The following is a 12,025-nucleotide window of genomic DNA, read 5'->3' on the forward strand; positions in this document are numbered from 1 at the left end:
GTCCCCTGCATCGGCAGGCGGACCCCCAACCACTGCGCCACCAGGGAAGCCCTGCATGAGTTATCTTAAACAGGAGGTCCTGGTAAGGAACGTGGAACTAACAAGCTACCACCAACCGGAAGAATTCGGTCAAAAGAGAGACGAGACACCAGTCCATATGTCCTACCAACCTCCCAGAATCCTTCTCGCTGGAATCCATCTTGGCTGAGCAATGTGTGTGCCACCAGGAAGGACCCTGAGTCAGAGTGATTGGCCAGAGACAACCCGGAAACTAACCCCATCACCATAAAACCTGAGACTGCAAGCCACGTGGCAGAGCAGTTCTCCTGGGTTCCCTTACCCTGCTGCTCTCCACCCGGGCACCTCTTCCCAATAAAGTCTCTTTCTTTGTCAGCACATGTGTCTCCTTGGACAATTCATTTCCAAGTGTTAGACAAGGGCCCACTTTTGGGCCCTGGAAGTGGTCCCCCTTCTTGCAACAAAGGGACCTTCTCAGACTTCAGCTGGAGGTAGGGCATCAGGCACGGGCATGCCAAGGTCAGGACAGCCCCTTGGCTCCTCTAATAGCGCCCAGAGGCCTCCACTTGGAACCGAAACCAAGCAGGACCCTGAGGGACCCTCCTGGGTACAAAAGCCCCTCTGCGTCCCCCGTTTCTTGTTTGTAGAGAAAGGCTTTAGTCTCCTAGGCCATCCCTGAGTTCCAAAGAGCAGACTCAAGCAGTTACTAATTAGGGAAGTGAGGAAATGCAGTCAAGAAACAATAATGCAGTGATAAAACAGAGTCCTAGTTCTTCCTCAAGGGGTACACATAACAATCTGAGGCATCTCTTTGAGTTCTTCTACAGAAACTAAGACTCCTGCCCAGGTGGAGGATGGTGACTACACACTAACCACAAGTATGTAGACCCCAGACTGGTTGGAACCAGAAGGTTGATGATTAAGCTACCTGAAACTTCACCCCATTATCTCACCACCAACCAATCAGAAGAAAGTCCACAAGCTGATCACGTACCCTATGACCCTCACCCCTAAAGTTGCCTTTAAAAAACTTTCCCTGAAAGTCATCAAGGAGTTTGTGTTTTGAGCATGAGCTGCCCGTTCTCCTTGCCTGACCCTGCAATAAACGCTGTGTTTTCCTTCACTATAGCCCAGTGTCAGTAGATTGGCTTTGCTGCACATTGGGTGAGCAGACCTGAATTCAGTTCGGTAACAGAACCAACTCTAGGCTCCAGTCAGCCCATCCCTTTAAATGAACCAGGCTCACCTGGGTAAGCTAGGTCACGCATGTAGGACGCTTCCTGCTTGCTTGTCCCCAGTCCTCATTTCCTCGTCCTCCGGCCCCCGGAAAATGCCCCAGAGCAGCACCTGTCCTCATCTGGCCCCACTGACTGGCTCCCCTCACCACCCCTCTCTACCCCCACCCCCAGCCTTCATCACAGTCTCAGCTGGGAATTACTTTTCTGAACTGCCTCCTGCCTCCAGATCTTTAGCCTCCAGACTGGGACACTGGATCAGAAGTGTCCTGCCTCACTTTACCCCTGCCAAACTGAAGAGTCAGTGATGGGCCACAAACCCCATTACCTAGTATGATATCCCACCTAGATGCAGTTGCATCAGTGTTACTGATTTCCGTTTTCACCCTAACCACATGTGATGATTCACTCTAGTTCATGAGGAGGGTGGATGGCTCAAGAGGGGTGATGAATGCTGAGGTGCTTTTAGCCTGACTCTCAGGGATGCTTTTAGTTATGTGGCATTTTCTAGACATGTTGTGGATGCCAGGGGGTGCGCATGGACCACCTCACTGAGGAAAGCTATAGTCTTGATGAAGGACTCACCCTGGTGTCTGTGAGCAGAGGTGAGAGGTCCTGCTCCTAGCCCAGAGGGGGAGGAATGGCTACCCTCCAGCTGGCTCAGAGAAGAGCTAAGCTTATCTTCCATTTTCCAAAAGCAGGTGCACTGATCTCCATACCTGTTTTTCTGGAAATTTTCAAAACCAAATATGTCCAGGAGGCCGATGGTCCTTCGCACATTTTTGGGGTCCTGGGCAGGTGGGGTGAAAATTACGGCGTTGATTTTCTTGAGAATCCACAGGAAGAGGTGCCCATAGATGCCCTGCGGAGACATGGGGTAGAGCCCACAGGCTTTGATGTACAAGAGGAAGGCTGCCCCTTTCCAGTTCACCTGGAAAGGCTGCAGGCACACTGGATCTCATGGACCTACTCAAGGAGTTCATCCCTACTTTAAGGTAAGAAACCACCCTGGAGAGACTAGGCAGCCCACGGTCACCAGGCAGGTTACCGGCAGAGTTGGAACTTGCCCAGCTAACTCTGCTGTTTCCTGCTGTTCACCCACAAGGCAAGGAGCCATGCTCAACAGATTGACACGTGGGCCCCGTTTCCCGCAGCTCTGCACCTTGACGAAGGCATCCCTCCGGTCTGCAGCCTGAGCGATGTTCAGGGGCCTGGTGACAAACTCCCCACGGATGATGATGGAGTGCTTGATCAGACAGTCTCGGAGTGCCTGTTCCTTCACCTGGAAGGCAGGTGGGGGCTGGCATCACAGCTGACTGAGCAGGGCCTGGTGCCAACACCTTGTCTCATGACCAAATACCCTATGCCCAAGGCCTGAGGGTAGGAGATGCCTGTGACTAGGGCCAGAGTCAGGATGCTGGGCAGGGCCCAGTCCAGGGTCAGTCTGAGCACTGGGGTATCAGTGTTGGGGAAGGATGCACAAGCTGGGTGGGCCCCGAGCATGCTGGCTGCTTGGTTGACCAGTCCTGTGCTGGTCTCCTGGGGCTGGGTCCACCATTGACATCTGGATACGCCCCAACTGACGTCACTCCTGCCTGGAGGCTGAAGACCCAAGGGAGCAAGATGAGTCTGGATGGAGTCCCTCCCACCATGCGGGGAAGACTGAACCAGCAAAAACCAAAGGTTTCTGAGAACCCTGAACCACATAAAGAACATTAGCAGCAAAACATGCCCACCTAATGTGATTGCTTTTTTCCCCTCCCCTTCTGATTCTATTAATTTCCCACTGGACTTGCCAGCGGGGTGTTATGTGGAGGACATTACAATGCCCCACCGCTCATCCTCCAAGTCAACGCTCTATTTGGTCTCTTTAATAACCTGTAGGGTGAATGGTCTGAGCACATTCCACTGGCCCAGAATAGCACAACTCATGGAGAAGCCCTGGGGACCAGGACACAGGGCAGGGACCTTTGGATGTAAGGACATCAGATCGTGTGAGTGGGGAGAGCCTGGGGTCTGGGTGGGGTGGAAAGTTGAGTAAAGGCCACAGAAGAGCAGGAGGGTCAGGGAAAAGGGAAGAAACACACATTCAAGCCAAACTGATCATTTCCAGGACTTGGTTAATGGTTAGCTCCACGGCCCCACCCTGATTCCCACCCCCAGGGCCTGCAACGCTCCACCAGGGAGCTCAGGGGGTGAACGGAGAGCCTGGGAGAGGGATAGGAGGAAGGAACTAGAGCCTGCGAAGGGCTGTCTGCCCAGACCCCCGGGACTCCTCACGAAAATGGAAGCTGGCGGACATAACAGCCCAGTCACCTCCAGTAACTTCATCACGGTGGGAAAGGCGGGCGTCTCCATCACGTCAGAGGAGTCCAGGTTCTCGAAGACCGTAGCTGCAGAGAGAAGCAATGACCCTGAGAGGCAAATTGGCCTGAAGTGATGGGACAGAGGCCTCAGGAAGGCAGCCCCACTTAGAGACAACCGTCCACCCTTAGAGACAACCGTCCCCAGGAGGGAAGCACTGCCTCTCCCAGAGCCCCCTCTGAGAGCTGAGGCCTCCCTGGGGACCTATCAACACCTTAGCTGTAACTACTGTTAACAGGGTATGTCCCCTTCTGCTGAGATCGGGACCCTGATGCAAAGGGGAGTTTGAAGTTATTGGAGGGAGAAGGTGCTGGTGGGGCAGGTGGGGTCTACTGAGGGAGAAAATCAGCCATCAGTCCCCTTCCACCCACTCCGCTGTCCACAGAAATCTAGGCGTGTTCATTCGTTTGGTCAAACAAGCACAGAGCTGAGCGGAGGAGTGGCTGGAAGCCGGGCCCAGCTCTGTTGCACGTCTCCTGACCCACTTCCTAGTTCAAGTCCCCCCGTTTTGAGTCCCTCCACCTTAGGGCTGCTGAGTTGGGGGGAGGGAGGAATGCTGTTTCTGTATTTTTTTTTCTTTTTTAAACTTTAAAAAATTGTAAAATAAAGCATACAGATTTTTAAAAATGCATAAAATCCAAGGGCATGTTATAACGGATAATTGTTAAGTCAACATTGTGTAAGTACCACCGAAGCCAAAACCAGAGCCTCGCTAACACCCGGAGCCTCCTACATCCTTTCCTGCTTAGACCAGTTCCTCCACAAGAGGCAGTATTCTCCTGACCTCCATGGAAACCAGTTCCCTATTTTCTCTTTATCTTTTTACTACCTACATATGAATCCCTAAACAGCATTTAATTTTACCTGTTTACCTGTGTGTCATCTAACTACCTGCATTCCTTTGTAGCATTTAATTTTACCTGTTTTTAAATTTTGTGTAAGTGTGATCTATAATTGTCTGTGTTCTTTCACTTGGCTTCATTTCTTCAGTATCACATTTGATTCTCTTCCATGTCCTGAAGCCCCCTGCTTGTCAGCACCCACGTCTGGTTCATTACATGGTCACCTAGCTACAACTTGCCTGGAGTAGATTTCCTCATATCCTGTGAGACAGTGGTTCAAGTTCATGTTTTCTATATGAATACCCAATCGCTCTAGAACAGTTTATTGAAAAGTCCATCTTTTCTGCACTGCTCTATGAATTGGTGCCTTTCATTAGATCTAAAGCCAGCCATAATCTCTTCAAATGTTGTGTATGCCCCATCCTTCTCTTTTCCTTTAGAACTCGAATTAAATGTATACATCTTCTCACTGTATCTTCTAGGTCTCCTACTCTCTCTTTTATATTTTCCATCTTTTTATTTCTCCATGCTGTACACACAGTTTCTTCTGACATTTCCTCCTTTTTCACATTATAAAACTGGCTGTTAGGGACTTCCCTGGTGGTGCAGCGGTTATGAGTCCACCTGCCAATGCAGGGGACACAGGTTCGAGCCCTGGCCCGGGAAGATCCCACATGCTGTGGAGCAACTAAGCCCGTGCGCCACAACTACTGAGCCCACGTGCCCCAACTACTGAAGCCTGCGCGCCTAGAGCCTGTGCTCTGCAACAAGAGAAGCCACTGCAGTAAGAAGCCCGTGCACCACAACGAAGACCCAATGCAGCCAAAAATAAATAAATAATTAATTAATTTAAAATATATATATATTAAAAAACTTGCCGTTAAACTCATCCATTGAGTTCATTTTGGGTTTTTTGTTTACTTTAGAATTTCTATGTGGTTCCTTTTAAAATCTGTAATGTCAATTTTTTATAGTTTCCAGTTCCCTGTCTAAATTTTCAAGCTTGGTTTTTTCTTTTCTTGAACAAAGCAAGCATAGCTGCTTCGTGGTCTGTGCTCAGTAATTCCAGTCTCTGAAATCTATGTGGCTCTGTTTCTATTGTCTATCATGTCTGCTGATTCTTGCTCATGGTATCTCATTTCCTTGTTCTTGTTTATTTTTGGAGGCACGCTGGATGTTGTATTTGAAAGGAATAATTTGTGATCTAGGTTGATGCTATTTTCTTCCACAGAGGATTGTCAGCAACTCTGTCAGTCAGGTGCTTGGAGGCACTAACAAGCCAGGACACCTTAATCCGCAGACCAAATGGATGCTTATAAACTGGTTTGTAAGTTCACGCACGGCTTTGCTTACTCTGGTTCACCCTCTGGTTTCCTAGCCAAAAGTGGGGGGTGATTGATCAGAGTCTTCACCTTTGGAGGCCCCTAAGCTTTGGCATCTTCCCCCTAACCCCACAAAGCCTCCAAAATCATAGCTAAAATTTTCAATGTACTTTTCCAAGATGCCGTGACTTTGGTGGGTCCTTTGGGGGAGGACCCACGGGGATTTTTTCCTCCTCTGTCCCAGTCTCCCCATTCTTCCTCCCCAGGGGGTGTACTCTGGGTGGAAACAGCATTACCCATGAACTCCACATTCCCCAGGTGGAGAATGGCGGCCAGCAGCTTGCTGAGGTCCCAGTTCTCGGAGTCGGAGAACATGAGGATCTTCATGGCTGAACGGACGTGGGCATAGTCCTTGGCGTCATTGAGCCCCTCACAGGAGGTACAGTTCCCCTGCAAGATCGGGCCCATCAGGTTTCTGGGGCCGCCCCACACCCTTCCTCCTCCACTGTAGGGCCAGCAAGGCAGGGATGCATCAGGGATTCAGCCAAAGGGCCCTGGTAAGTGATACTGCACTGGCTCCGGGTGGATCCCAAGGAGCTACCTGGAGGCCCAAGCTCAAAAAATACACAGAAGGGCTTCCCTGGTGGCGCAGTGGTTAAGAATCCACCTGCCAATGCAGGGGGACATGGGTTCGCGCCCTGGTCGGGGAAGATCCCACGTGCCGCAGAGCAGCTAAGCCCGTGTGCCACAACTACTGAGCCTGCGTGCCACAACTACTGAAGCCCGTGCATCTAGAGCCCGTGCTCTGCGACAAGAGAAGCCACCACAATGAGAAGCCCACGCACCGCAATGAAGAGTAGCCCCTGCTCGCCACAACTAGAGAAAGCCCGCACACAGCAACAAAGACCCAAATCACCCAAAAATAAATAAATACATAAATACTTTTTAAAAAGAAAAAGAAAATACACAGAGGCGGAACAGTGGTGACACAGACGCAGCGTGCTATGGTAGCTTGACAGCTGTGTGGCCACGGCCAAGTCATTCGGCTTCTCTGAGCCTCTATTTGTCAGCCATCCATGGTAACGCCTGCCTCACCCTCTGGCAGTTGGGAGGGGGGAACATCACGGGTTCATTCATTTAACAAACACCTTCCTAAGCTCACTGTGTGCCAGCCCCTGGGCTATTTGTTGGGAATTCAGAAATGGAGAGACCAGGCCCTGGCCTGGGTGCTGTTGCATCCAGTAGGGGAGGCACAAAGCGAATGGTGGGGTCATAGGCTGTTACAGGCGCTGAGACCAAAGGGGGCTGTGCCGGCCTCCTGGGAGCTGGGGAAAGGCTTCCTGGAGGAGGCATCTGAGTGGTCCCTCAGGCTGAGCTTCACAGCAGCACAGGGGAGAAACGGCCAGAACTGGGCAGTGAGGTGGGAGGCAAGGGTGGAAAATGCAAGGAGCCTGGCATCGCCGTTGAGGGGGAGAGGTTGGTGGATGGTGGGATCTGGAGGGACTTGGAAACCTTGCCAAGGAGCCACAGGGAGCCCCTGAAGAGCTGTAATGAGAGACGTGGTCTGTCAGACTTGCTCTGTGGGAGGTCTCGGGCTGGATGATAGATTGGGGTCAAGTCTGGAGGGGGGGGGCACCCAGGAGGAAGCTAGCACCATGGTCTAGGCAAGAGATGATAAAGGCCTCCAGGCAGAGACCCAGGAGAGAGGGCTTAGGCAGGACACAGGGTCAAGACGTGGATTTCATTCATTCCCTCAGCAGCAAGGTGAGCCTGATGGCTCCTTGTGCTACACTGTTCGTGCATGGGGATGCAGCGAGCAAGGCCCCTGCTCTCCTGGAGCTCAAGTTCCAGCGGCACCTACGAGGATGGTGAGTGGAATGAAACGAGGGTTTCAGAGACTTCTGTCCATAGGGACCAAAGGAAGATGAGGCTTGGGCGAGACCATGGGTTCAGTAGGAAACAAGGAAGCACACGGACAAGGGTAAGCCTCTGATGGCCGTAAAGTGGATGCCAAACACGGGAAGGGTGGAGTGGAGAATGGAAAAGGGGAGTCCTCAGTCCCTGCCCAGGGGCCGGACCACAGTTTGGGCTTTTATGAGGCTGTAAACAAAGGGTTGAGCAGGAGCCGGCCCTACTTCCTTCTGCCTCATTGTTACTGAGAGGCGGGGAAGGGAGAGGAGGGAAGGGGTAGGAAGGGGAGGGGGAAGGGGAAGGGAGATGCAGGGAGGGAAAGCAAGGTTGAACAGAAACCTGCACCAGGTCTCCTCTTCACAGCGCCCGGAGGGGTGGGGGGGCGGGCGCTGAGGCGTGGGGAGGAAGCAGGACTGGAATGGGCGGGGAGAGGCGGGGCAGGGCAGGGGCAGGGCGAGAAGGGGAGGGGCGAGGAGGGAAGGCGCAGCGCGGGCCTCACCATGGTCAGGTAGTGGTACTCGGAGGGCGTGCCCAGGCACAGCAGTTCCTTCTCTTCTGCGCTCATGCCCATGAGCATGCAGTAGAAGATGTGGTAGTTCCGCTCCTCCGGGGCCTAGTGGGGAGGGAGTTCCAGGGAGCTTGTAAGCATCTCCCCTGAGGCTGTGGGGCCTCAGGACTCTCTCCTGCCCCCACCCCTGTCCCAGCTTCCTTCTTCCTCAGCAGGTAGGGCTCCGGCATTGACCTGAGGGATGGCCATGCCTGGTCGCTGTCCTCCTCCAAGGCCAGCTCACCCTGACTGTTCTGCGCGGAACGGCCACCTTGCCCTTGGAACTCTTCACTCCTCGGGGCTTCCCTGCATCCTGACCGCTCCTCGCAGCCCGGAGTCACAGGTGAGGCAGTGAGTCTAGATTCAGACCCGGGCCCTCTGACTCAGAACCCCGGACTCTTTACAGTCTACGGTGAAGCCTTCCTATTCACCTTGTGACCCCCAGGACCTGGCATCCACAGGTTTACCTAGCTGGGCCTCTGCATTTTTGTTGTTGTTGTTGTTTGTTTTTTTGCGGTACGTGGGCCTCTCACTGCTGTGGACTCTACCGCTGCGGAGCACAGGCTCCAGACGCACAGGCTCAGCGGCCACGGCTCACGGGCCCAGCCGCTCCGTGGCGTGTGGGATCTTCCTGGCCCGGGGCACGAACCCCTGTCCCCTGCATCGGCAGGCGGACTTTCAACCACTGCGCCACCAGGGAAGCCCTAAACATTATTTTTAAACTTTATTTCACATCCCCGTTGTGAAATTCAAACAATTCCAAGTATAGAGTGTTAAAGGGTGAGTTTCTTTCCGCCCCAACTTGCCACTCCTCAAATGACCTCCTCAGAACAGTTTGATGGTCTGTGTTCCTTTCTAGACATCACTAATGTATTTACTTAGAGTATATCTATAAAAAGTTTATTTTTAAGGCAAGAATATTGTTCTTCAGCTTCCTCTTTTTTTCATCTAAACGGGTCTCTTAGCCGTCTGTCTACACTGACACAGACACGCCTTCTCAGCCTTTTAACTGGCCCAGCATTCCACAGTATAGATATGCCAAAAATTTTTTAATCATATCATGGACAGGACTTGTCTCTGATCTGATTTAGAAGTCTCCTGTCCATTCTGGGGTACCTCTTTGAGGAAGAAATTCTCTGAATTCACCAACCACCGTGCGAAGAATTATAAGCTTCTGGAAAGGGCAAACTTTGGAATCGGAGAGACTACCTTCTGCTAGTTCTGTGACCCTGGGTAAGTTACTTAACTTACTTGGACTCAGTTTCTTCATCTGTACAATGGGGAGAAATAGACCTGTCTCTCATGGTTGTTGTGAAGGTCTAATGAGATAATGCAGGGGAAACACCTGGCACCAGGTGGGGGTCACTAAAGGTGAGCTTCCTTCTTCAGCTTGCCCAGGTGTCTGTCTGTCCTAACACACAGCGCCAGTCCCTTTGGTGGCATGCCCCCAATCTGAAACATCGTGTGTGTGTGGTACATGTGCGCTCATGCACACACGTGTTAGGGGTTATACCATCATATGAGAGATCACCCTACCCCCAACAAATCCGTGTTAACTCAGCCGATGTGGCTGCCACACTTTGGGCTCCTTGTTACCCAGGACTGTCTACTTAATTTGTGGGTCGCAGTGCAAAATGAAAGCATGGGGCTTCTTGCTAAAGAATTTCAAGATGGCAACAACAGAGCATCAAACTGAGACCAGGCCCCTGCGAGTACAAGGCCCTGTGTTGATGACACAGACCACATGCCACCTCATTTCCTGCAGGTGGTCTTTTGGACAGTGTCATCTAGGTCCTCCTGCCAGGGGCCCCAGCACACCTGATGATACATCCACCCCCAGACGGGGACTGGCCTGGCCTCAGAATTAATTCTAGTAGAGGTGAAGAGTAGTAAGCACCAAAGGATGAGGGCAACTATACAGATGGAAAATTCGAAAGATAAAATCCTTGAATAAATCATTTCCTTGAATATTGGGGAAGGACCATCATTATCCAATTCTGAGGGTCCTTGGCCCATCTCGGACCAGGCTTCAATGACAGCAAGCTAAGGCCTATAGCGGTCTGGGGCAGAGGAAAGGAGAGGTGAGAATGATGGAAGGGACCCCTCTTGGAAGCCTCCCCAATCCCCTGACTCCCATCCTGGGGTGGGTGGAGGTTCCCCCAGGACCAGTGCAGCAGGCGGAGCCCTTACCTGCCAGCAGACCCGGGACTTCTCCAGGAGAAATTGCTCGATGCACGCCCCCTCAATCACCCCACTGGAGTTGAAATAGATGTCGATGTACTTCCCAAAGCGGCTTGAGTTGTCGTTTCGGATCGTCTTGGCATTTCCGAAGGCTGAGGGCCAACAGATGATGCCCATGATGGGAGCAGAGAAGAGAAAATTTACTTTTACTGGGGTCCTCTGGGAAGCCTTCTCAGAGGAGGTGGCCAAGCCCAGACTCGAAGGATGGTGGCAGCCAAGGGTTTGCTAAGAGGAAGGCAAAGTGCAGCTAAAGGTTCAGAGGTCAGAAAGCGTGGGGTGTGCTTCCAGGGAGGGAAATTCGGCTGGACCATAGGATACAGGAGGAAAGCAGTGGAAGATGGATGGAACCGTTAGCAGGCAGAGCCAAGTAGCGCAGAGCCTTGAATGCCAAGCTAAGAAGTTTGGCATTAGTCCCACAGGTGACAGGGGAAGGAGTAAACCTTCTGAGGGAGTGTGGAGGCGGATTTACATTTTAGAAAGATTGCTCAGGCTGTAGGGTGGAGGCTGGGTTAGAGAGGGCAAGCTCGCAGAGAGAGTGGCAAGAGCTGGCACGGGTCAGAGCGCAGATAAGGAGCTTAGACCAGATGGCATTTGGGCTGCAGCATGATCCAAAGTGCATTCCATAGAGCTGTTTCTGCAAGGTTTTATCATGTGACTGCATTAAGAAAGATCCTTTGCACACACATCCTCACCTGCACACATGATTGAAAAAAATAGAGGATCTGGCTACTCTTATCGGTAGAATGCATTTGGGATCCTTCCATGTATCAATAATCCATTCCCAGCATTTCGCAAATTGATTTCATCTTGGAGCCCTTTTTATTTTATTTTTTAGTTTTTGGCTGCATTGCGCAACACGTGGGATCTTAGTTCCCTGACCAGGGATCGAACCCGCGTCCCCTGCAGTATGAGCGCAGAGTCCTAACCACTGGACCGCCAGGGAAGTCCCTTGGAGCCCTTTTAAAAAGGAATACTTGTTAAGGTTCCATGGAAATCACACCTGTGAAAGCTCACCAGATCATTGGTCTTTCTTCTCTGTGCTTCCCAGAAGCCCCCATGCTACCATCCACCCCATCCTTGCCTTTCGTGTCCTGAGGAATCCTGAGAAGTCGCTAAAAGAGTATGGCTTATCCTGCCCTTCCCCACAGGCACCCCCTGGCAGGAAGGTGCCAGCCCACAGGTCCTGGAAAGGAGGCTGGTTCTGTGGGTGACTGCATACCTTCCAGGATGGGGTTGGCCTCCAGGACCTGCTGCTCAATCCACGAATGCTGGCTGCTGATGGTGGCCAGGAACTGCAGGATGAGCTTGGTGGTCTCTGTTTTCCCTGCTCCAGACTCGCCACTGCAAAGAGGGCATGCAGGAACGTCAGTCAATAGAACAACTAGTTTTCAACACCTGTCAACTCTCCTGCAAACCCATCACATGCCCGCTTTCTGGGCCGGTCTGAACAAGGATGCTCTCTCCCTGTGCAGAAATCCCACTGCGTTCTCCCTGACGTCCCCTGCCTACTGTGTGTTAGTTTATTAGTGTGTTCATCATTCCTGC

At 51.9% G+C, this 12,025-nt stretch overlaps 1 protein-coding gene across 1 annotated transcript in view; it reads right to left on the reverse strand.

The window, feature by feature from the left end:
• MYO7B (myosin VIIB) overlaps positions 1 to 12,025 on the reverse strand; it is a 79,636-nt gene that overhangs the window by 52,187 nt on the left and 15,424 nt on the right. The window contains exons 5-11 of the mRNA XM_007461316.1: positions 11,700 to 11,821; positions 10,430 to 10,572; positions 8,192 to 8,305; positions 6,078 to 6,231; positions 3,570 to 3,646; positions 2,416 to 2,535; positions 1,973 to 2,115 (exon numbers count right to left, since the gene is read on the reverse strand). Coding sequence (XP_007461378.1) covers positions 1,973 to 2,115; positions 2,416 to 2,535; positions 3,570 to 3,646; positions 6,078 to 6,231; positions 8,192 to 8,305; positions 10,430 to 10,572; positions 11,700 to 11,821 — 873 coding nt within the window. The remainder of the gene's footprint in view (positions 1 to 1,972; positions 2,116 to 2,415; positions 2,536 to 3,569; positions 3,647 to 6,077; positions 6,232 to 8,191; positions 8,306 to 10,429; positions 10,573 to 11,699; positions 11,822 to 12,025) is intronic.

This window comes from Lipotes vexillifer, unplaced genomic scaffold, assembly GCF_000442215.2.
Source record: "Lipotes vexillifer unplaced genomic scaffold, Lipotes_vexillifer_v1.1 scaffold158, whole genome shotgun sequence".
Lineage (NCBI taxonomy): Eukaryota > Metazoa > Chordata > Mammalia > Artiodactyla > Lipotidae > Lipotes > Lipotes vexillifer.